At 41.4% G+C, this 25933-nt stretch overlaps 1 protein-coding gene across 25 annotated transcripts in view; it reads left to right on the top strand.

Annotated features, from left to right (window-relative positions):
- Positions 1 to 25933, top strand: part of CASK (calcium/calmodulin dependent serine protein kinase) — a 413308-nt gene that overhangs the window by 374782 nt on the left and 12593 nt on the right. For 13 of the 25 annotated variants that reach the window (XM_005593339.5, XM_074030323.1, XM_005593337.5 and 10 more), the window contains 4 exons: positions 10052 to 10167; positions 18212 to 18277; positions 18384 to 18464; positions 21952 to 22154. In XM_005593339.5, coding sequence (XP_005593396.1) covers positions 10052 to 10167; positions 18212 to 18277; positions 18384 to 18464; positions 21952 to 22154 — 466 coding nt within the window. Of the gene's footprint in view, positions 1 to 10051; positions 10168 to 18196; positions 18278 to 18383; positions 18465 to 21951; positions 22155 to 25933 lie in introns of all 25 variants that reach the window. The other 12 variants (XM_005593338.5, XM_005593336.5, XM_074030320.1 and 9 more) reach the window with 1 other exon arrangement.

The following is a 25933-nucleotide window of genomic DNA, read 5'->3' as shown; positions in this document are numbered from 1 at the left end:
GATAATATCTGAGTTTTGTTTCATGTGGCAAAAATAACAGCCGTTAAGCATTCTGCCAGTTCCTCCTAAAATATTTGAACCCAGCTAAAAGAGACTGAAGACATCGAGTCCATAGAAATTTCTTCCTGCTTTTATCTATTTTTCTCACTAGTTAAGAGATCTGTCAGTTAATCTCTTTTGCTTGATCGCCTCTTTCAGCTATCCCATGTTTCCCCAAAAACTAGTATTAAATTTAGAATGTTGGAGCTGATGAGGACTTCAGATACCATCATTTTATACATAAGGAAACGTGGGCCCAAATGGAGAAGCAGCAGCCTTCCATCTGGCATTGTCTTCCAGTCTGATCTTCGAGAAACAGTTTAAGCATAAGCAGGAGGAAAGCAATCTCTAAGTCGTTGTCATGATGATGCCATTATATTCTTACTGATATTTACATTTTACAAAATGTCTTCTTTAGTGTTACCATATATTATGGGCATTTATTGAAAATAATTGTGTAGATTCCAGACCTCTTCTGCCTAGTCAGATCATCTATATAAACGTTTTACCAGTGTCTAGAACTCTGAGTCCTCTGGAGGAATCCTGAGTGATGGCAGTGCAAAAAGCAGATTTGCTTCCTATTTCCCGTAATGATGGATGAGATTATTTGGATAAATCCTCCGGATGAAAAAACAATGAAAAGTGCTGCAGAAAATATGTTTTAAAATGACCTTGAAAGCACTGAATAGCTGAAAAGGTATCAGGGGCCAGGCACGGTGACTCACACCTGTAATCCTAGCACTTCCAGACGCCGAGGCAGGCGGATCACTTGAGGTCAGGAGTTCGAAGATAGCCTGACCAACATGATGAAACCCCGTCTATACTCGAAATACGAAAAAAAAAAAAAATTTAGCCAGGTGTGATGGCAGGCACCTGTAATCCCAGCTACTTGGGAGGCTGAGGCAGGAGAATTGCTTGAGCCTGAGAAGCAGAGGTTGCAGTGAGCCGTGATTGCGCCACTGCGCTCTAGCCTGGGCAACAGAGTGAGAGTCCGTCTCGGGGGAATAAAAAGAGGTATCGGGGAGCTCAGTAACCAATTTTTTTTTTTTTTTTTGAGACGGAGTCTCGCCCTGTCACCCAGGCTACAGTGCAATGGCACAATCTCGGGTCACTGCAACCTCCACCTCCCAGGTTCAAACGATTCTCCTGCCTCAGCCTCCCTAGTAGCTGTGATTACAGGCACCCGCCACCACGTATTTTTAGTAGAGACAGGGTTTCACCATGTTGGCCAGGCTGGTCTTGAACTCCTGACCTCATGATCCGCCCGCCTCGGCCTCCCAAAGTGCTGGGATTACAGGCGTGAGCCACCGCACCAGGCCTCAGTGACCAATTTTTATATGAAAGCCTTTAATCAGAATGATAAGTGGAATATCAGAGTTACCACATGGCCCATTTTGCAAACAGGGCATTTGTCATTACTGAACATTTCTGTGCCAGAGAACCACGGTTAAGATCTAAGGCCAGTACAAGTTGGGAAATCTGTTAGAAGACACTCCTCATTGTTAGGAGTGCAAAAGGCAATCCCCCCAGGATAAAAGGAGACAGATAAGCATGCCCTTATTTCCCTTCAACACCGGAAGACTATAGAGAAAGCTGCCTTGTCACTGAGCAAAGCAAAAGATGAGGAAATTGGGAACAAACTTCCCCTGAAAAAATTGCGGCCACCAGTCCACCTTGAATGGATTTGCACCCAGGTACACATAGCCTGGGGCAGCCAGGGGAGCTGAAGCCATGTACTTGATTTGAAGTTTCCCCTTCCTTTACTAATAATTTCAGATGTATGGTGTAAACAGAAAGAAAGTCTCTGAAGGCAAAGACTTTTTTTTTTTTTTTTTTTTTTGAGACGGAGTCTCGCTTTGTGGCCCAGGCTGGAGCGCAGTGGCGTGATTTCGGCTTACTGCAAGCTCCGCCTCCCGGGTTCATATGAAGGCAAACACTTTTATCCTAACCCCCACTAACTTCATCCTATCCACCCGACATAAACTTTTTCCAGTGCAGTAGCCAGCAAGTCAAAATTATCGGGCACACAAGGAAACAAGTAAGACCCAACAGAAATGACAGATGATAGAAACAAATCCAAACCTACTGCATGTATTGGAATTAAGAGACAAAGATTTTTAAAATAAGCTTACCAGGTTGGTTGGTTTGTTTTTGAGACAAGGTCTTGTGCTGTCACCCAGGCGGGAGTGCAATGGCATGATCACAGCTCACTGCAGCCTCGACCTCCTGGACCCAAGCAATCCACCCACCTCAGCCTTCCCAGTACCTGGGACAACAGGCGCGCACCACCACACCCAGCTAATTTTTTTCTTTTTCTTTTTTTTTTTTTTTTTTGTAGAGATGAGGTCTCACTATGTTGCCCAAGCTGATCTCCCACTCCTAGGCTCAAGTGATCCTTCTACCTTAGCCTCTCAAAGTGCTGGGATTACAAGCATGAGCTACCGCGCCTAGCCCAGGTTTTTACAAATCAATAATAAGCTTGTAAAATATTTTCAGAGAGCAGAAAAAATTTCTAATGACATAGCAGATTTTAAAAAGAACCGAAAGAACATCCAGGGGAAAACATCCTGTAACAAAATTAAAATCTCAGTGGTCACACCTATTAGAATGGCTAAAATTTTTTTGAAGTTTCATCAGTAGGTGAATAGATCAATAAATTGTGATATATCCATACAATGGAATGCCACTCAGCAATAAAAAGGATCAAACTATTGATATCTGCAGCAATATGGATGAAACACAAGATCATTATGCTGAGTGAAAGAAGCCAGGCAAAAAAGAGCACACGCTATATGATTCCATTTACATAAACTTCTGGAAAATGCAAACTTATCTATAATGACAGTTGCCTAGGGATAGGGGTGGAGGGAGGGAGGAATTACAGAGAAGCATGAGGAAATTCTGGGGGTAATGAATATGTTTTTCTTTTTTTGGAGATGGAGTCTCATCCCGTCGCCCAGGCTGGAGTGCAGTGGTGCAATCTCAGCTCACTGTAACCTCCGCCTCCCCAGTTCAAGTGATCCTCCTGCCTCAGCCTCCCGAGTAGCTGGGTTTACAGACACCTGCCACCATGCCTGGCTAGTTTTTTGTATTTTTAGTAGAGACAGGGTTTCACCGTATTGGCCAGGCTGGTCTTGAGCTCCTGACCTCAAGTGATCTGCCTGCCTCGGCCTCCGAAAGTGCTAGGATTACAGGCGTGAGCCACCATGCCCAGCCATTTTTATTTTTTATTTATTTTTTATTCTTCTAAAGTCAAGGTATTTCTCTGTCTCCCAGGCTGGAGTGCCGTGGTGCAATCTTGGCTCCTTGCAGCCTGGAACTCCTGGACTCAAGCGATCCTCCTGTCTCAGCCTCCCAAGTAGCTGGGATTACAGGTGCCCGCCACCACGCCCGGCTAATTTTTTAATTTTCAGTAGAGATGAGGTCTCACTATGTTGGCCAGGCTGGTCTTGAACTCCTGACCTCAGGTGGTCTGCCCACCTCGACCTCCTAAAGTGTTGGGATTATGGGTGTGAGCCACCGCACCTGGCTATGAATATGTTTTTCTTGATTGTAGTGATAGTTTCATGGGATGTATACAGATAAAAAAATACTGATAAATTTGTATGCTTTAAATATGTTCAATATATTGCCAAAAAACTGAACTGTTAAAGTTGCAAAATATATATAGAGAGAAAGGGATTTTAACTGGGATGATAAGAAAGAGGCCCACTGGTCAGTGTGTACCCCAAGACCTGAGTAAGCTATTCCTGGCAGAAGAGAAAGATCAGTTTTCCTTTGCTTAGAAACTGAATTGACCTCTGGGATGTCAGTGGGCATGCAATACTAACAAGAAAGATTTGAAACAATTTTATCAGCCAGACCCCCAAAACTTTGTTCAAATGTGTTGCTACCAAGTCACATTCTTCACATTTTCTAGATGAGAAATCAGTTTTTTTTGGACCCAAATGCCTTACTCTAGGCACATCAATCTAGTCCTTCGATATATTTTAGCTCCCGGGCTCTGTCATCCCTCCCCTTGTCTTGCCTACAAGATCCTGATCTAAGCCATCAATAAATTGTTAAGCATGTGTTTGAAATTTCCTTCCAGGTTGACCTTAACCCTAACACGGTTTCCATGCACTTACTGAGCTAAAAGAGATAATGTTTATTTCTGGAGTGTCTGGTAAAAATCAATTTCATTCCTCTGTCATCACACCACATGAGACAATGCCACAGATTTTTCCTGGGAACGTGTATTTTTATGTTTTAAGCTTAAAAACATTTATTATAAGATACTCTCTACATTGTAACATAAGCTTCACAAGGTCACGATTTTGTGCCTTAACCTGTCAAAAAATTCCTCAATTCTGTTTGTTTCCAAAGATCTTATGCCTTTTAGTTCTGACTAATAGCACATACTGACTTGCACCAGAAGAATCCCCAAAGCAAGCCTTCATCAGCCTCCTCTGTATGCCACATAGGTAATATATGAAGATGGACTTTGATACTATTACTGAGAGTTCGCAGTATTTTCCAGTAAATGTCTTTCCCCCAACCAAAAATAAATACATAAAAACTTCAGTGAACAAGAGTGGGTAAGAGACATGGAAGGCAGCCTCCTTAAGAAAATAGAAAATAACACTTCCCAAATCATTTTATGATGTCAACGTTACCCTGATACCAAAACTCAGTAAAGGCAGTTCAAGAAAAGGAAACTACGTACCAGTATCTGTCATGAACACAGAAGTAAAACTCCTCAGCAAAATATTAGCAAATTGAATCCAGCAATATATTAAGAAGATGATATATTATGAGCCAGTGGAGTTTGTACTGGGAATGCATGGCTGGTTCAGCATTTCTAAACCAATCAGCCGATCCACTAGATTAACAGACTAAAGAAGAAAATCCACATAGTCATATCAATAGATGCAGAAAAAGCATTTGGTAAAATTCAAAACCCAATCAGATTAAAAGTCTCATAAACTGTGAATTGAGGGGAACTTAACCTGATAAAGGACATGTATAGTAAACCTACAACTAACATTACTAGAAAGGAAAAAAATTTGCAGATGATATGATTCTGTGTGTAGAAGTCAAAGGAATCTGTAGACAATTAGAATTAGTAGCAAGGTTTAGAAAGTTTGCTGATATAAAATCAATATACGAAAACCAATTATATTTATAAGCCACAAACAGAAAATAAAACTTTTAAAGGGTACCATACATAACACCACTTGCAACACAATAATATTATAAAATGTTCTTGCACACACACAAAACTGGATCTGATTAGGCCTCTAGATTTTATTACCTATTTGCAGGAAATACAAAGGACAGAGAGACATACTAAAGATACCACAGGTACACAGTCAGAAAAATCCAGACTCTACAGAAACTAAAGGACAAACAACCAGTTTCTACAACAAACAAATTGTAAGAAAAGAAAGAGGAGGGAGAGGGAACCTATAGATTTTAAAGGGATTTCAGAAGAAAACTATATTCTTGGATTTGTTCCAAAATAATCTAGGATAAGGTGGTATAAATGAAATAAGGTCAGGTGCGGTGGCTCACGCTTGTAATCCAGCACTTTGGGAGGACGAGACAGGTGGATCACCTGAGGTCAGGAGTTCGAGACCAGTCTGGCCAACATGGTGAAACCCCATCTCTACTAAAAATACCAAAAAAATTAGCTGGGCATGGTGGCAGGTGTCTGTAATCGCAGCTACTTGGAAGGCCGAGACAGGAGAATTGCTGGAACCCGGGAGGCGGAGGTTGCAGTGAGCCGAGATCGTGCCACTGCACTCCAACCTGGGCGACAGAGTGAGACTCTGTCTCAAAAATAAATAAATAAAAAATAATAAAAAAAATAAACTATGACTAATAATTGTCAAAGCTGGGTTGTAGATAGCTGGGTTTCATTACACTATATCCTCGTATGTGTCTGAAATTTTTAGTATTACAAAGTGTTTCTTAAAATACCATTTACAAAGCCTTTATTAAAAAATGGCCAGGCCTGGTGACTCGCGCCTGTAATCCCTGCACTTTGGGAGGCCGAGGTGGGCGGATCACTTGAGACCAGGAGTTCAAGACCAGACTGGCCGGCCGGGCGCGGTGGCTCAAGCCTGTAATCCCAGCACTTTGGGAGGCCGAGACGGGCGGATCACGAGGTCAGGAGATCGAGACCTTCCTGGCTAACACAGTGAAACCCCGTCTCTACTAAAAAGAATACATAAAACTAGCCGGGCGAGGTGGCGGGCGCCTGTAGTCCCAGCTAGTCGGGAGGCTGAGGCAGGAGAATGGCGTGAACCCGGGAGGCGGAGCTTGCAGTGAGCCCAGATCGCGCCACTGCACTCCAGCCTGGGCGACAGAGCGAGACTCCGTCTCAAAAAAAAAAAGAAAAAAAAAAGACCAGACTGGCCAACATGGCGAAACCCCATCTCTACTAAAAGAAAAAATATATATACAACAATTAGCTGGGTGTGGTGGTGCACACCTGTAGTCCCAGCTACTCAAGAGGCTGAGGCATGAGAATATGTCAAGCCTGGAAGGTGGAGATTGCAGTGAGCCAAAATTGTGCCACTGCACTCCAGTCTGGGCGGCAGAGAGAGACTCTGTCTCAAAAAATAAAATAACCTAGGAATAAATCTAACAAAGATGCCAAGACATTTACAGAATAAATTATAAAATTTATTGAAACCAGGTACAATGGCTCATGCCTGTAATCCCAGCACTTTTGGAGGCCAAAGCAGGCAGATTACTAGAGCCCAGAAGTTTGAGACTGTCCTGAATAACAGAGCAAGATCCGGTCTCTACAAAAATACAAAAATTAGGCCAGGCCCGGTGGCTCACACCTGTAATCTCAGCACTTTGGGAGGCCGAGGCAGGCAGATCACCTGAGGTCAGGAGTTTGAGACCAGCCTGGCCAACATGGCGAATCCCCATCTCTACTAAAAATACAAAAATTAGCTGGGCGTGGTGGCGGGCACCTGTAATCCCAGCTACTTGGGAGGCTGAGGCAGGGAGAATCACTTGAACCTGGGAGGACGGAGGTTGCAGTGAGCTGAGATCGTGCCACTCCACTCCATCCTGGGCGACAGAGCGACACTCTGTCTCAAGAAAAAAAAAAAATTAGGTGGCATGCACCTGTAGTCCGCTACTTAGGAACCTGAAGCGGAAGGATTGCTTGCACCCAGGAGGTCAAAGTAACAGTGAGCCAAGATTGTACCACCGCACTCCAGCCTGGGCGACAGAGCAAGATTCTGTCTCGGGGAAAAAACAACAACAACAACAACAACCAAAAAAAAAAAAAATATATATATATATATATACACATTTAAAAAGATATAAGTAAATGGAGAGACATACTGTGTTCAAGGACTGGAAGACTCAGTATTATAGAGATGTCTATTCCTCCTAGATAGATTTCATAGATAAGATGCAATCCCAACAGTTTTGAAATTGACAAGCTAATTTTAAAGTCTACATGGAAATGCACAAGGTCAGGAATAGCCAAGATGCTCTTGAAGAACAAGGAAGGAGGTCTTGCTCTACCAGATACCAAGACTTGTTATAAAGCTATAGTAAACAAGATAATAAGGTATGGGTTTAGAGATAATTAGGTATGCTCAAATAGACTACAAAGGAATAGAGAACCTGAAAACACTCCCATACATAAATGGACACTTGATGTGCACAGCAATGAGGAATGGACAGGCTTTTCAATAATGTGGGACAATTGGGTATCCATTAGGAAGAAAAAAGGAATTGGACCCCTCCTTTACACCATAAGCAAAAATCAGTTCTAGGCCGGGCACAGTGGCTTACGCCTGTAATCCCAGCATTTTGGGAGGCCAAGGCAGGTGGATCGCACAAAGTCAGGAGTTCAAGACCAGCCTGGCCAACATGGTGAAACCCCATCTCTACTAAAAAAATACAAAAATTAGCCAGGCATGGTGGCATACGCCTGTAATCCCACCTACTCAGGAGGCTGAGGCATGAGAATCACTTGAACCTAGGAAGCAGAGGTTACAGTGAGCCGAGATTGCACCACTGCACTCCAGCCTGGGCATCACAAGGTGACTCTGTCTCAAAAACAGAAAAAACAGCAGTACTAGTACATTAATACCCGAAATGTAAAAGACAAAACTATAAACTTTGAGAAGGTAATATTGGAGAATATCTTCTGGGACAAGGAAGGATTTCTTTTTATTTTTATTTATTTTTCTAAAGTCAGGGTCTCTGTCTCCCAGGCTGGAGTGCAGTGGTGTAGTCTTGGCTGACTGCAGCTTGGAACTCCTGTACTCAAGTGATCCTGCTTCAGCCTCCCTAGTAGCTGGGACTACAGGCACATAACATCACACCAGCAAATTTTTTTTTTTTTTTTTTTTTTGTAGAGATAGGATCTTGCTATGTTGCTCAGGCTGGTCTCAAACTCCTGGTCCCAAGTGAGCCTCCCTCCTTGGCCTCCCAAAGTGTTGGGAAATCCCCTGCTAAGAATTTCATTTTTGGTTTTTTTTACACAAGGTCTCGCTCAGTTGCCCAGGCTAGAATGCACTGGCATGATCTCAAATCACTGCAACCTCCACCTCTCAGGCTCAAGTAATTCTCCTGTCTCAGCATCTGGAGTAGCTGGGACTACAGGCACATGCCACCGCACCCGGCTAATTTTTGTATTTTTAGTAGAGATGGGGTTTTGCCATGTTGCCCAGGCTGGTGTGAACTCCTGAGCTCAAGTGATCCACCTGCCTCAGCCTCCCAGAGTGCTGGGATTACAGGCATGAGCCATCGCACCTGGCTGAGGATTTCTTAAGATATCAAAAATACTTCCCATTAAAGAAAAGACTGATAAATTTGACTAAATTAAAACTAATAAGTTATGCTCATCAAATGATACCACAAAGAGAGCAAAAAGGCAAGCCACAGAGTAGAAGAAGATGTCTGCAACACATATATTAATAACTAACAAAAGCATAATATCCAGACTATATAAAGAATTTCTACAAATCTATGAGAAAAAGACAACTGAATAGAAGAATGGTCAAAAGACTTGAACAGACACTTTACAAAAGAGGAAATTCAGTAGCCAATAAACATATGAAAAAATGATCAATCTTACTAATGAGTGAAACGTAAACTAAAATGTAAATTAAAAACACAGTGGTATTCCATTATTCATCCACCATGATGGCTAAAGTTAAAGATGGATAATACCAAGTGTTGCCAAGGAAGTGGAACAGTAGGAATGTTCATACACTGCTGGTGGGAGTGTAAATCAGTACAATGTCATTGTAAAGTAACTTGCCATTTACAATAGCACCATATGGCATTCCGATCGTGATTTTGGACTCTTATATGTGAGTCACTTGGGGACCCTTGGTTAGCCCCCATGAGCAAAATCATTAAGAGAGCAAAGTCTTCTGTGGCAGTATCCTGAAAAGTAAGTATTTGCTTAGACTGAACCTAAAAGAGCAACTTTTTAACATCATCTTTGTTTATGTTACCAATGCTGGATGTTATAGATCAAAATTATAATGTCCTGATTGTGGTTATAACTGTGAATTTAATCAGAGCACACTTTTTATATCTTATATTAGAATCTCCATGTAGCAGTAGTACCATTTATTAAGCTGTTGTTAGAAAGATTAAAGGAGTTAATACATGTCAAGTTCCTAGAAAAGTGTCTAACATTAAGTGCTCACTACCAGCTAACAAGTGACAAAGCCAGAATTCAAACCAGGCCTGTGTTGAAACATTCTACTGTGTCTCATGGCCACATGTTTAGGCATCTAATCTGTGTTGTCAGTGTATGTTCAAGGAGTACCATGCCATTTTAGTATAAGCCTATATTTTAAAAACATTTCTAGGAAATTGTCATGAAAACCAAAGAATAGCCTTTGTCCAAATTTTTTAAAAGATTAGAATGAGTATGGTTATGCTGTTTTATGTAAATTCTTCAAATGGATGACTCTTCTATTTTATCAACCAGAACTATAAATTCATTTTATTTTATTTTTATTTTTATGTGTGCTAGGCGAGTAGCTTGCATTGCCATGGAGAAGACCAAACAGGAGCAGCAGGCCAGCTGTACTTGGTTTGGCAAGAAAAAGAAGCAGTACAAAGATAAATATTTGGCAAAGCACAATGCAGGTAGGGAAAAGCACGACTGTTACTGAGGCTGGGTTCAGCATCTCCAAGACCTAAAGAGATGTAATATTTTAATTCAGTCTTCAGTGTTCTCTATCCAAAAAATTCTACCATATGAGATCGTCATCAACTTTCAAAACCTTTAAGAAACCCCTACCTCCAATTAATATGTTGGTTATTTGCTAGATATTTTACAGAGCTATACTTTGTAGGACAAAAATGTTATTTTGAAATAGTATCTTCTGGAATGAAAAGAATCCAACACGTTAAGTCGTCCCCTGAGAAATGAAAGCCTGAGAGTTTGCTGAGTAGCCAGGATTCTTATCTCCTTGGCTGGGATTGGTCTTGAACAGATCTCCTCCACTCTGGCTCCTGCCTGGCCCTTGGGCGTGGCCCTGTGATAAACATCTAAGGGTAGAGGTGTGCTCTTATCAGAGAACTGTGTCACAAATGGTTCTGTGGTTGGTTTGAAAGAGTACAAATGACATGGACACTAACTTGGTTTTGTCCATTTCTGTGAGTAGTCTTCTTCCCTCATGATATTTCCAAGCTCCCTGGCCAGGCGCAGTGGCTCACGCCTGTAATCCCAGCACTTTGGGAGGCCGAGGCGGGTGGATCACAAGGTCAGCAGATCGAGACCATCCTGGCTAACACGGTGAAACCCCGTCTCTACTAAAAATACAAAAAAATTACCCGGGCGTGGTGGCAGGCGCCTGTAGTCCCAGCTACTCGGGAGGCTGAGGCAGGAGAATGGCGTGAACCCGGGAGGTGGAGCTTGCAGTGAGCTGAGATGGCGCCACTGCACTCCAGCCTGGGCGACAAAGTGAGACTCCGTCTCAAAAAAAAAAAAAGGCAGATATTTCCAAGCTCCCACAAGAGCAAGAATCTTATCTTGGCCTTCCCTTTATAGTATGTATGTTTGCCCATATGGAAGTTTGTATTAAACTTAAGTCAAAATGTTCACTTGTCTTGTTAAAAACAGAAATTAATACCAAAAAAGCATGATCTGTTGTTGCAATAGAATATCCAGAAGATTCACAGGGTGCAACTTAAGCTAAAGAAAATGCATAGTGGTATACAGGAGTGCTAACGTAAGAAGTTATTTTCAATAACTTCTTAATATGACTCCTTTTATAAGGAACTTTTTCTGAGGAATTGAAAGTCCTGACTGGCATTAGGTTAGTTCCCAAGGTTTCAGAAATAGCTCCAAAAATTAGAAATGTGGCCAAAAAAATCAAGTGAATCCAGTCATGCATACCCAGATTGATGGCATAATGTTTCTGACAAGTATGAAATGCATTTTTCTCTGTAAATGTTATAACATACTCTGAATTGTTCATTTCTCAATCAGAAATTAAAAGTAAACATTTCAAACTGCTGTATAATGTGGAATGAATGTGAGTGGCCACATGGGTTAAGTTTAAACAGCTCAGTTAAATGAGGAATCATTCCCTTCTCGTTAGTTACATTGTACCACATTTTTATTTCCAAAAACAGTATAATTTCTGATTATGTGCTACTACAGAGCAGCAGTTTCATAATGGCTTTTTTGGTTTTATGAAGGGAAGAAATAGTTAAAGCAGACTAGTTACACAAAATGTAGCAACTATTAAGTAAATGCTCAAGTATACTATTTGAAGAAATGCACTGCAGAGCCAGTCACGGTGGTGGTGCCTGTAATCCCAGCTACTTAGGAGGCTGAGGCAGGAAGATTGCCTGAGCCCAGGAGTTTGAGGCCAGCCTGGGCAACATAGCAATACCCTATCTATACAAAATAAAAATGAAATAAATAGAAATGCACAGCGGTATCAGCAGAATGTTGCTTTCACACAAAACGTCAGTGGTTATTACCAAGTCTCCTTAGTTGCCCTTATTTCTGTCAGCTTCTAACAGTCTAACACAATCTAATAGGCTGACAAGGAGATGTGTTGACATATAAATTGAGAAATGTATGCATCTCACCTTATAATTTTTGCAACAGTGTTAAATGATACATAGATATAGATGGCATTGAAAGTAACTTACACCTAGAAAAGCGAAGAAATGGCTGGTTCAGGCTGTCAGTTCATCATTAGATTTATGCTGTACTAATAGAGGGTATGTAAACATGAGTATTCAGTTTGCCAGTATTCTTTAATTCAGCTCTGAGGGAAGTAAGAAATTAATTCATTGAAAAACTAGAATTCTCTAAATACTGTCAAAGAATCAATTTAATCATTCATTTAAGAATTTTGCCAGAGAATCAGCATTCAATCTGGCAGCCAGTGTTTTCACTTTTGTGTGAGTGTGTGTGTTTTCACTTTTTCCACTCTTTCGCCATCAGGGCATCACTGGTCTTCTTCCATTGTTCCCATTCTCTGATTCCCGTTAGGTGGTGCACAGTGGTCCTGCAAACACGCCTGTAAGCTTAATAGGCAGCTGGAGATAGGACCAGGAATTAGCACACCTGAGTGTGCAATTTGGGCAAATCACTTCGCTTCTGCGGGCGTTGAAATGAGGGAATTAGGTTAATCAAGGATATCTTTTCTAATTCTAAAGATCAGTGGGTCTCAGGTTCTTTCATCACTGGGCCTGACAAACGGCAATCATTCAATGAAGCCAAGTATTCTTGTACTGTCTATCTCAGGCTCTTGCTCTCTGGTAGACATTGCCTATCCAGGTTGAAAGCTATTACCCTTGACATAGAAGGCAGGAGCCTAATAGGGGTAGAATAGAATTGTTTTTTCCTCTGTCTTTTGACACTTACCTCCTATCCCAAACCATTGACCTCTCTAAGTTCTTGTCAGCTTAGAATGAAGAAAGGAGGGGTTGAGAGGACAGGGGAGCCTACTGCCACCACCTGTTTGGTATCATCAGTATTTTCCTAACCAGCGGTCTTCTGGGCATCAGAGCCTTCCTTGCCATGCTTGAGGGGTTGTTCTACATGTCAGTGTGTGTCACTGTGTATAAGGCCCTCCTTTGAAAGAAAGTCTGAGCTTCTTGGATGGTCCTTGCAGAGACCCTTAAGTGTCTTTGTAGAACTTTGTGTTTAGGCCTATTTGTGATTCTCTAGTCAGGATATCATTGTTAGGCTTCCCTCGCCTGCAAAATAATCACTGTGAGCTCTCTTTTTAGTGTCTCTTTCTGGAAGAAGATTCCCAACTTTTTTCCTGGACTTTCTGAAATACACTGCCTGCAAAGCCTAGCATTCCTTTCTGTCACCATCTCTTCAGGTTTCTTCTGCATCATCAACCAACCCTTCCATTTTGTTCATTAGAAAGTCCAGAAGAACCACTTGCTTAGTATTACCTTTGCTTTACAAGAGATCAAACTGTCAAGTATTTAATCAGCTGTTCTGCTTTTAGCTATGATGAAAGATCATCCCAATGTACAGAAGTGTCCTTATAAAGAATTGCTCTAAAAGACTGAGAAACAAATACTATTGACCTCCACTGGTGAGGCAGCTGCTTTGAGAAATATCATAGCCTTTCATACCAAACTAGATGGGCTCATGGGCCACAGATAAAACAAGATCTCAAAAGGATTTTTCTGGCTTCTTTAGAAGTTGATGGTAAAATACAGTACTCTGTTCTTCTGCTACTACTCAGTTAATTAAAATAAAGGCCGTATGTTTTGTTTCCTGCTTCAAATCTTTGAGAATTCATCATATATTGATGGCAAGATCCAAACCTTATCAAATTCTGGCATTATTTGTATTTGTGGTACAAATGAAGGTTGGGAATTTTGTCATTATCTAGAACTGGTGGGAATGATAACACTAGAATTATTTCCATTTTTGTCACTAGGAAATTCTACATAGCTTGTTAAAGTGGAATTCTGTTCAGACTGTGTTACCTACAATTGCCATCATAAAGTGACAGCCTATTCGCTGAATTTGACCCATGAGTAAATTTTATCCTTCTAACTCCCACACACACAGTGTTTAAAATAAATTTTAATAAGTCATCATATGTGAAAGTCAGGATATTTAACATAAAAATTTGGGTTTCAGAGTTCCCTTAGAAGAACAAGGAATGCAGCAATACCAGGCCCACTTTCTCTCGCAGTAACTCTGGGTGGTTAATGTGGCCTTTGAATGGTCACTCATTCTCCAGCACACGCTGTCCACACCACTCCCTGTTTTTGCACCTGGCCCACTTCATTCAACCACATTAGCTACCTGACCCCTGCGGGCATTCAAGTATCTACTTCTTAACCCAATGCTACCAGTGTGCAATGCTCTTTTGAATTGGAGGTCTTTATAGTATTTGAAGATCTTGATAGCATTTCCAACTGAGACAAGGATTCAACGTTAATGACTTTTTTATGGAAAAAATTCAACCTGGAAAGTAGTTACATAAATACTTAAAAGAAGTGTCTGGAATGTTAAGTAGTTTAGCAGGAAATCAGGGTAATATGAGCAAACTGTGCCAGACAGTATTTCTGAATCCTTGGGAATAGATTTGATTATGGTGTGTGTAGCTTTTACAACAAATACATTTTCTGTAACACATAAAAGGTTTCTAGCCATGTATACTTGGTGCAAAAAGCATTGTAGTGTGGCTAGAACAACTGAACTCTAGAGGCATTGAGATTCCTCAGCCCCCAGGACTTCCAAAAGTCATTTTAGATCAAGTTACTAATGTAAACTTTTTAAAAATTTAGGAAGTTTTCATTAATTTGTTTTCTTAAATGTTAGAGCCCCGAAATGTTTGCATACACATATTTGAACATAGGGGATTTCTACAATACCATTCACAGGTGTGTTTAAATTATGCTTAATACCACAAGTTAGTACTATTGACTTTAAAAGCTATTCTTTTTTTTTCTGGAATACAAGCAACTCTAAAGGAAACGAAAAGTGACCCATAATCTCACTCACTGCCCTGTTGGCATTAAAAATAATAATAGGCTGTGCGCAGTGGCTCATGCGTAATCTCAGCACTTTGGGAGGCCAAGGTGGGCAGATCACTTGAGGCCAGGAGTTCGAGACCAGCCTGGCCAACATGGCAAAACCCCATCTCTACTAAAAATACAAAACTTAGCTGGGTATGGTGGTGCACGCCTGTAATCCCAGCTACTTGGGAGGCTGAGGCAGGAGAATCACTTGAACCCGGGAGGCAGAGGCTGCAGTGAGCCAAGATCCCACCACTGCACTCCAACCTGGGTGAAGGAGTGAGACCCTGTCTCAATAATAATAATAATAAAAATAATAGGCACACATGGTTAGAAATTACACATGGTACAGGACAGTACAAAGTGAAAAGCAAAAGGCTTCCATGTCTACACTCTCTGAAGAGGTTTTCTTGTAACTATTCTCGATAAAATGTCTATGTTAGTATATAAAATCCACTGGCTTTTATATAAGGTTATTGTTGAATTTCTATTAAATGAGTTTGTTTCTTAATGTGATTTATTTGCCTTGTGTTTAGAATATTGCATGATAAAGTTTATTTTGTACATATTATACTTTTATTTTACTAATATATGAAAAGCCATATTTCAATGACCCCTGTACATTTTTCATGCTGTCTCACTCCCAATGGCCTCTGTGCATGTAAGTAACCTGTTGAATGACTATGCCTCTGTGTTTTTGATGATTTTCTTTTAAGTCCTTTTTTTTAATCAGCAAGCAACTTAAAACCTTTAAAAGTTCATTCTTTAAGTGCTTTCCTAATATTCTTTGTATCTCTTATTTTTAAAATACCCTTTTTTTATTGTTTCTCAACCCTATGACCGTGTGGCAATTTCATTTAGACCAGAGTAACCTCTTCATGCTGCTCCTTTATGGTTAAGATATTGATGTTTAACATATCTGTTTCATTTCATTTTCATAACATACCTGTTTGTGGTTTTGATTGTTGACATCTAACTCATTCTTATGTGTTTTTTTTAAAAAATGACAAGTCTTAATTTGGTAGGATTAGAGTTAGGGCTCTATAGAGGGATAGGTGTGTGTATATACCATTGAGAAAGCTTGTGTCATCATCATCATCTTGCTCTTTCGTGAGATGCTTGCTTATTTTTATTAAAATATATTAAAACATATCTGCTTGTCAATGCACTTCTTTCGTAAGCATACTTTTTCTTGATGGAAATATCACTCAGAGGGCAATAGGTCTAAAAAATAATGCCATCAGCACTCCTGCTTTTATTTTTGCAACTCTCATCACTCCATTACTACTGCAGTATAAGTAACTAGCCCTACCACAGAGGGCCTCATGTTCATTTTAATTTTGTGAGTCTGCCATTCTGAACACAGAAAACATTTCTGGCTTTTTAGCTATTGCTAGAGGATATGCTTTAAAGACTTTCAATCAACCTTTATAAATCAAGTTATCGAAAGAAAACAAATGCGCAAATACCCATTAATATACACTAACCTCTATTTTAATATATTGTATTTCTTTATATATTGTGATAATGGTGCTTTTTGTTTGTTTGTTTCTGATCTGTTCTATTCCCAAGTATCTTGTTTTGCATTTTAAGTGATTGGGCAAATCACTAATGTTAAGAATTAAGGTGATATTCACAATCATTTGGCCATATTGTTTTAAGGAGTAGAAGGTTCTCTTAATGAATGATTGGCTAAAGTAGCGCAGATTTCGGCCGGGTGTGATGATTCACACCTGTAATCCCAACACTTCGGGAGGCCAAGACCAGCGAATCACCTGAGGTCAGGAGTTCAAGACCAGCCTGGCCAACATGGTGAAACCCCGTCTCTACAAAAATACAAAAATTGGCTGGGCATAATGGCGGGTGCCTGTAACTCGGGAAGCTGAGGCAGGAGAATCGCTTGAACCTGGGAGGCAGAGGTTGCAGTAAGCCGAGATCGCACCACTGCACTCCAGCCTGGGCGGCAGAGTGAGAGTCCATCTCAAAAATAAATAAATAAATAAATAAATAAATAAATAAATAAATAAAGCAGCCCAAATTCCTTTATTACATCATTGAATCGATTTTACTGAATTTATTTTAACCCCTCTAAAATCCAGGGTTTATTCAATATTCTTTAAAAAAAGAAATGTCAGTATGTAACTGACAGCATTTGGGTATGACCATACAAAAATTACAGGAAACACAGACATACAATTTTAGCCCTTTGTGAGAATTTCCAAATGTGTGTGAGAATTGGACCACGTTGAATTTCAACAGGAATGGGCATCTGCTCAGGAAAGTTTCGTACATTGCTTGAAATTGCTTTTATGATAGTGTTAAGAGGCAGGTTTCAGAAAATATTTGTTAAAATATTTCTCCTCAGTCTGTAGTGATTAGAGAACTCCACTTTTGCAAAGGTTTCGGAGCTCAGACTCTGCTTCATGATTCTTTCCATCCTGATCCACCACGCGCAGACTGCCCATGTAATGGTCGACAAGTTTTCAGGCCCAGGAAAGCATGTAACTCTCCTTACATATTCAAGACTCTCCATTGAATGGATATCTGGGTTACAGGAAAGCTTGTGAGATGCTCATTGATAAGCTTATGAAATAGTTACAGAACTTGCCTTAGAATCTAGCATGCCACCTTCATCAACTCTGTTGAAAGAAAGAACCATGAAGTTAAAGACCAGCTGCCCATGCATTTCTCATCCATCTTTAGAAATGTTCTAGCTGGCCCCTCTCCTGGTTAACTTTAGTTGCATTCATGCTATATTCATGTTGGTCACTGTCTGTAGACTTTTTCTTTTTAGTATTACTGACTTCTTAGAATTGGAAAAATATGAACAGCATGTGGTTTCGAATGAATTCATATAATTTGTTGGATACTGCATGAAAAGATATGTAACATCTTTTAGATTTGGACATTTTAATGCATGTGTTCAGCATCTTTGGATGCCCCTAGTTCTAAAGTGCATTTTCATGGGCTTAAAAATGAAAATTTCTCCCTAGATGCTATATGACTTAAATTACATATAAGCCATATATCATAAGTTAGATTCATATTTTTAAGACATGGTTTTAATATAACTGTAGTTTTGCAGTAAAATTATAATTTGTGTACATGAAATAGTCATTCCACAAATTCACCTTTCTTCTAAATCTTTGCGTTTTAGTGTTTGATCAATTAGATCTTGTCACATATGAAGAAGTAGTAAAACTGCCAGCATTCAAAAGGAAAACACTAGTCTTATTAGGTAAGTTTGATTGTATAAGTGGGTTGCTTATTCTCTCTTTCAAAACATTTTGTGAACATTATTAAGAGTTGTCAATTTTAACATTCTTTTTTCCTAAATGACATAGGCGCACATGGTGTTGGGAGAAGACACATAAAAAACACTCTCATCACAAAGCACCCAGACCGGTTTGCGTACCCTATTCCACGTAAGCAATGTCTCAATCTCTTTTCATTATATTTTTCCTATCACTTTTTTAACTCTATAATGTGTGTATTTTTTTCTGATTACATGAGGTATAACTGTTCATTGTAGGAAATTCGTAAAATCCAAAAAAGAACAAGGAGGAAAATGAGTTAACAATAATCCCAACCCCTCTTTCCCTATAATAAATGCTATAAATATTTTGTTGTATACCCTTCTAGGCTTCTCTGCTGTATACCCTTCTAGGCTTGTCTTAGTACAGATATGTGTATAGAGTGTGTGTGTGTGTGTGTGTGTGTGTGTGTGTGTGTGTGTGTGTGTTTTAAATAAATTTAGGTTCATCCATTCTGTTTGTAACAATTTTTCTAACAACATGTCATGCGCATTACCCAGACAAATTATTCTTCGGAAAAATAAGTTTTCATAGTTGTAAAGTTTCTGATATGACAATTTTTCCTTTAATTAATATTTAAATTGTTGATTTCTTATCACTTTTTAAACCCAATCAATATGCTAACAGTTGTTTCTGTAAAGATTTTCAAATCTGTAAGATTTTTAATTCTCCTTTATTTTCTGTATCTTATTCTTAACCTCTTGCCCTCTTCATTTTCTCAATTGTAAAATGAAGTAATTCCAGGATTGCAGAGGGGATTTGAGATCATGTGTATGAAGCGCTTAGCAGATGATGGATGAGTAGAAGCTATCTACCACTATCGTTTCATTATTATCATCATTATTCTAAAGTTTAAAATTTTAGGCAAGGTGCGGTGGCTCATGCCTGTAATCCCAGCACTTTGGGAGGCTGAGGTGGGCGAATCACCTGAGGTCGGGAGTTTGAGACCAGCCTGACCAACATGGAAAAACCCCGTCTCTACTAAAAATACAAAATTAGCCAGGCATGGTGGTGCATGCCTGTAATCCCAGCTACTCAGGAGGCTGAGGCAGGAGAATCGCTTAAACCAGAGGTGGAGGTTGTGATGAGCCAAGATCGCACCATTGCACTCCAGCCTAGGCAACAAGAGTGAAATTCCGTCTCAAAAAAATAAAATAAAATAAAATTTTCATCCCAGAAGCTTTCTAGCAGTTCAGGGTTGGAAGAGCTAAAGGAGAATGATTTTTTAAGAGCAACAGGAGAAAATGTGAAGATTGGCTCCATTCTATAGGGCCTTCACATGCCTTCCTGAAGCAATGTCACCACCACTTACAGTTATCTGTACACCTCAGAGAGCCGGGAGGCTTCATGAGACAACCTTCATCCCAAAACCCTGTCTGATTTACACAAGAAATTTATCCAATAGTGCCTCATTTGGCACTACTGGGGTTTTCTAGTAAAACACCTTGAAGTGTTCTTTTAATTCTCCTTTTGTCTAGATCATGAGTATAGCAAGCTTACCTAACATTTAGCTTCTTCTTAACCACATAACAATTGAACTTCCATGTTATTAAATGGCCAGTTAACTAGTTTGGTTTTAAAACTTACCTTTGATGACATCAATCATGACTAGTCTTTGAAATATTTGACCCCGTATGTGTATGTAACATGTATCTAACTACTAAGACGACTAAAGATAGTACAACATCAATATGTTATGTCAGTTCTTTGCCGGGCGCGGTGGCGCACACCTATAATCCCAGCACTTTGGGAGGCCGAGATGGGTGGATCACATGAGGCCAGGAGTTTGAGACCAGCCTGGCCAACGTGGTGAAACCGTATCTCTACTAAAAATACAAAAGTTAGCCAGGCATGGTGGCATGCACCTGTAGTCCCAGCTACTAGCGTGGCTGAGGCATGAGAATCACTTGAACCCGGGAGATGGAAGTTGCAGTGAACTGAGATCTTGCCACTGCACTCCAACCTGGGCAGCAAAGCGAGACCCTGTCTCAATAAATAAATAGTAATGCCGGTTCTTCAGCTTTTGAGAGAAAGGGCTTCTCTTAAAATGTCCACATTTTGATGACCACAAGCACTTGATGTTCTAACAGGCTAGCAGGAAAGGGGGAATTCCCCATTAGTTTAGGCTCATGTACACAGGAGAGAGTAGCATAAATTTGTTCTTTCTCAAGGAAAGAAGGAAGCGAGGAAATTGGGAGAGAGAGGGAAAAAAGGGGAAGGAAGGGAGAAGAGAAAGGGGGGTAGGGAGAGAGAGAGAGAATATTAAAACCAGTGTCCCTAGCTCATCTAGAAAAACATTTCCTAAAGTGTGTTTTGCAGGATACTGGTCCTATTAGTATCCACAGAACTAGAGCTTATTGGCGTATACTTCAGTTACACTCACTCAGGTGAGGGGTGGGCAAACCTTTTCTGTAAAGGACCAAATAGTGCACATTTGAGGCTTTAAGGCCATACAGTCTGTCACAAGCACTTAGCTCTGCTGTTATCTCATGAAAACAACCATAGACAATATGTAAACAAAAGCACATGGCTGTGTTCCAATAAAACTTTGTTTACAAAAACAGACAGTAGGTGGCCGGGTGCAGTGGCTGACACCTGTAATCCCAGCACTTTGGGAGACTGAGGCAGGCAGATCACCTGAGGTCAGGAGTTTGAGACCAGTCTGGCCAACATGGTGAAACCCCATCTCTATTGAAAATACAAAAAATAGCTGGGCATAGTGGTACATGCCTATAATCCCAGCTACTCAGGAGGCTGAGGGCACAAGAATCTCTTGAACCCAAGAGGCGGAAGTTGCAGTGAGCTGAGATCGCGCCACTGTACTCCAGCCTGGGCTACAGAGTGGGACTCTGTCTCCAAAGTAAAAAAATAAATAAATAAAAGACAGTAGGCCATATTTGGCCCATAAGCCAGTTTGTCACCTCCTGATTGACGTCTTCCATAAAAATTATGGCTATGTCTGGCCACAGTCATTGTGTTTTCAGTGTAATGTGCCTTTTGCTGTATCCTAACATTCTCCTTTTGCAAGATGTTATAGACCATCACTTTTCTATAGAACTTTCTGTGACAATGACAGTACTTGATGTCTGCGCAGTCCAGTACAGTGGCCATTAACCACACGTGGTTATTGAATCCTTGAAATGCCGCTAGTGAGACTGAGAAACTAAAATTTGAATTTTATTTAATTTTGGCTTATTTAAATTTAACCATATGCGGTTTTCCATTTTTTTATTCTCCTGTTTTCCTTCTACACAAGACTCAACTGCAGTAAGGCACACAGTGAGTTATATTCATCTTGGGCCATTTCATGTCTTCCTCCTGTGGTGATTCATGAAGGGATAAAATACATCTCACCTGAACACTGAAAGATTCACCAAACCAGACAACTGACTGGCTACTGTGGTGTGATGTACACAGATAAATATGGTTTCTAGAATTTAGTTCTGCAAAGCCACTGGGGGTGAGAACAGGGGATATGAGATATATGCTAAAGAATCCACAGCTTTTAGGAAGAGACTGGGTTTGAGTAAATCTGTTGGGAGCGTAGTAAGCTCATCAGCTCCGCCTTTTAAACCTCTTGTGCCATGCGGCTTTGCAGACACAACCAGACCTCCAAAGAAAGATGAAGAAAATGGAAAGAATTATTACTTTGTATCTCATGACCAAATGATGCAAGACATCTCTAATAACGAGTACTTGGAGTACGGCAGCCACGAGGATGCAATGTATGGGACAAAACTGGAGACCATCCGGAAGATCCACGAGCAGGGGCTGATTGCAATACTGGACGTGGAGCCTCAGGTAATGCCCAGCCTCCCCGAATGTCTGACATCCTGCCTGCATGCCAATAAGCACAGATTCTGAAATCAAAAATACCATCAGAAAGTCACAGGTCACATAATTTCATAAACTACGGAAAAGTGTCAATAATGGAGGCATTGGGGGTTCACAGTCTAGAATGCCAGCTGACTAATCGTTGGACTCAGTGCACACACCAGGTATTTAAGAAGCAGACATTATTCTCTTAAGAGGTTTATTATATGCAGAAGCTCAATAAGGTTCCTGATTGGGTCTACGCCTGCCAGAAATCCTACAATCATCTGACCTCAGGATGAGGCTCTGGCACTTTGTTATCACAACAGCCACCTTCCCTCTCTGGGTACAGCTCATGCTGGACCATCAGAGCCTCTGCCAGCACATTATGTTCATCTCCAGTGAGAAACTGATCCTGGGGCCTGGGTCTAAAACACAGCACTAGCTTTATGAAAGCAAGCATGAGTGAGCCCAGATGTCAAAGACAGCAGGGATGGAAACCCATGGTGTCTCTCAGCCTCTGCCATTTCCTTACCTGAGCACAATGCCTGACCCTGAGCGAAAAGTAGGAGAGGGATAAAGACTTGGAAGAGGACTCAAAAGAGAGCCAGACACAGAGATGACGAAATGGTTTCTAGATATGTCTTGCAATAGGAATTATTAAACTTGGAAAAGAGAAAGCTGAAGGCTTTACATCAAAAATGCTGACAAGCTGTTTTTTCATCTCTGAGTTCAAACCAAGTAGACATGGGAGGTAAAGCACAGTAGGAAGGATTTGGGAGTTGTAGACATCAAGGTGGGTTACAGGAGAGGCTTGTGGGTGCCCATGTGACTCCGAGTTGCCATTTCTCGGACTGACCTGTACCAAATCTCTTTTAACACTTAGAAATAGAACCAGTATGCTACCTGCTGAAATAGTAGACCAGCTTCCCTCAAGCAGGCTGTGTTTCATCAGGAGGCTTACCTGGCTATCCTAGGCAGGACGAATCCCTGTTCAAGGACCACTGTATGAGACTTGGTCCCCTAATCATCCCTAAAGCAAGGACAGAACCTGTATAGCCAGAGTCTGTGTGACGTGGGACCTGACAGCTCAGTTTCTGGGCTCCAGGATCCTAATTTGTGGCCAGTGGGTTCACCCATTTCCGTTTACAACACCTGATGGCGTTCTTGAACTTGGAACTTTGGAAACCACAAAAGGATCTGTTTAAGGGGCTAGGGAGGAAAGCAGCAGTAGGGTGAACACTGCAATTTACTTAACAATTAACTTGGACCTATATAGAACTAAATATATGATGTGTACCACAGATTGATTTTTGTTTAACTGCTAATCCCTCCTTACTAGGGATTGGAAAAATCTTCTGGCCAGGGGTGGCTAGAGGCAAAGTCTCAATCCTGGTCCTGGTCTTCGACATCCTCTCCTTGGGTTCCACACTGGTCTTCACCTGAACGTCGTTTTCTGCTGGTAGTAATGTCTCTAGCAGTATGCTGGCTGCAGGGCTCCTCAGACTCCCTCTGCATTACCTAAGTCCACTTTCGAGGGCTTTCTGCCTTACCTGCCTCCGCTGCTGCCGCCGCCACTGCCACTGCTGCTGCTGCCGCTGCTGCTGCTGCTCCACCCGTAGCGTCCAGCTCTCCCTGTCTCCTTGCCCTTGCACAGCCATGCATTGCTCTGCACTGCTGAGTGGGAGACACTTCTCTCAGCCTCCTCAGGACACCCACAGCAGTTACTTTTACCCATTGCACTTGGCCCCAAAGCACCTCCTCACCCCGGCTGGGCACTCTCCTCTGTTCCCCTGAGTGCTGGATGAGCTCACCTGCACTCTTCTCTCCTGCTTCCTGGGTCCCTGCATCTCAGAACTGTGATCTCTCAGATCCACTTAGCCCCGAGGGCCGGCCATAGGCATCTGGCTGCCTGAGCCTCTTTGGGCCAGCGGCCCTGGGGATAGGGATTGCCCAGGTCCTGCCCCTCCCGTTGGTCTGGTTGACTACACTCGTCCCAGGCCCTGCTGCCCAGGCCAGCCTCATGCCAGTCCTGGTCTCACAATGACCGCTGCATACCACAGTACAGCTGAGGATGCCCACAATCTGCGCCGCCTGGGCTTCACTCTTGGGCTTCTCTGCCCTCAGCCCAGTCTCTCCTCGGCTGGGCAAGGTCTTCATCCTGCCTTCAGGATGCCTGTGACCATGAACAACTTGCTTTCAGGCAGAGCCTCATTGCTCCAGGGAGGCTCTCTCCTTAGAACATTTTTCTCCACCCCCCTTTCCCACTCCAGCTTCTTAGATGACCCCTCTACTGTATCTCACAGACAGTTCAATCCAACAAACTTGTATTAAGCACTTATATGCCAAGCAGAGGGTCAGGAGCTAAGAATACAATTCAGAAGACAAGATGGTGAGGATGAAATTCCTTCCTCATTGTACATCCAAAACTGTCCATAACAGAAGGGCCTTGTGGCGTTTTTTTAAATCCTCTCACTTCTGCCAAACTACATGTGGACCATAGGAAAACCACCTAACACGTGTCCAACTCTTTTAGTGCCGGTCTAATACTGTATGCCATCTTATTTCAGACAACTGAGGCCCAATTGAGCATGTCTAATAACACTATATGATAAGATGTTGTGGTCCAACTTTGAAGCTAGAGGATGATGGTAAAGACATTAAACTAGAAAGAAATTAATAACCTGGCTTCTCATGAAATAGTAATAGATTATGTTCTTAAAGTGCTATATATTTCGCCAGGCATTATGACTCCTTACCTTATCCTTGTAACCCTGTGAGCTGGAGATCAGTATCTACTTTTGTAGATGGAGAAACCAAGGCTTAACATACTTGTGACTCGATTAAGGCTTTACAGTCAATTGAAAGTGAGGTGTGGCCGGGCGCGGTGGCTCACGCCTGTAATCCCAGCACTTTGGGAGGCCGAGGCGGGCGGATCACAAGGTCAGGAGTCGAGACCACGGTGAAACCCCGTCTCTACTAAAAATACAAAAAATTAGCCGGGCGCGGTTGTGGGCGCCTGTAGTCCCAGCTACTCGGGAGGCTGAGGCAGGAGAATGGCGTGAACCCGGGAGGCGGAGCTTGCAGCGAGCCGAGATCGCGCCACTGCACTCCAGCCTGGGCGACAGAGCGAGACTCCGTCTCAAAAAAAAAAAAAAAAAAAAAAAGAAAGTGAGGTGTGAAGTTGAACTATGTTGATTTTTAAATTTTTATTCTTTTATAATAAATCCCCACTTCCTTTCACTGTACTACCCTAGAAGAGGTAACCCTGGGAATCCTTAAGATGGTTCACCTTATCCATAGTAGTACAATTTAAAGCCTCCTTTTCTTTTTTAATGTTCAGAAAAATCTGTAATTCAGTCAAACCTAAGAAAAACTGCAGAATTTATTTCTCATGAAAATAAAGCTATGGCTCAGAAAATAATCTGTGCCTCTAAAGCTGAAACTGTCATAGCCCCATTGTGTAATCAGAGCTTAATGTGATGGTTTTAGATTTTAACTTTATTCTGATGTATCCATTTGTAGCAGGAAAAAGTTAATAATAGCAGAATATTTGTAGTTTTGCTTTTGCCCACAGAGGAAGAGGTCATCATCAAGAGGTAGCGTACAGTCTTGTTAGGAATCCATACTTTAAAACAAGAGCCAGGTTCTGAACCAGAGACTATTTTGTGAAATCAGTTAGCTCTCTTGAGATGGGTTCCGGGGTCACTGCACTCTTCCTACACCCTTAGATTTTTGTACCAAATGACTCAGATGCGTGCCCCTGT

Source organism: Macaca fascicularis, chromosome X, assembly GCF_037993035.2.
Source record: "Macaca fascicularis isolate 582-1 chromosome X, T2T-MFA8v1.1".
Classification (NCBI taxonomy): domain Eukaryota; kingdom Metazoa; phylum Chordata; class Mammalia; order Primates; family Cercopithecidae; genus Macaca; species Macaca fascicularis.
This window is presented reverse-complemented; position numbering and strand designations above follow the sequence as displayed.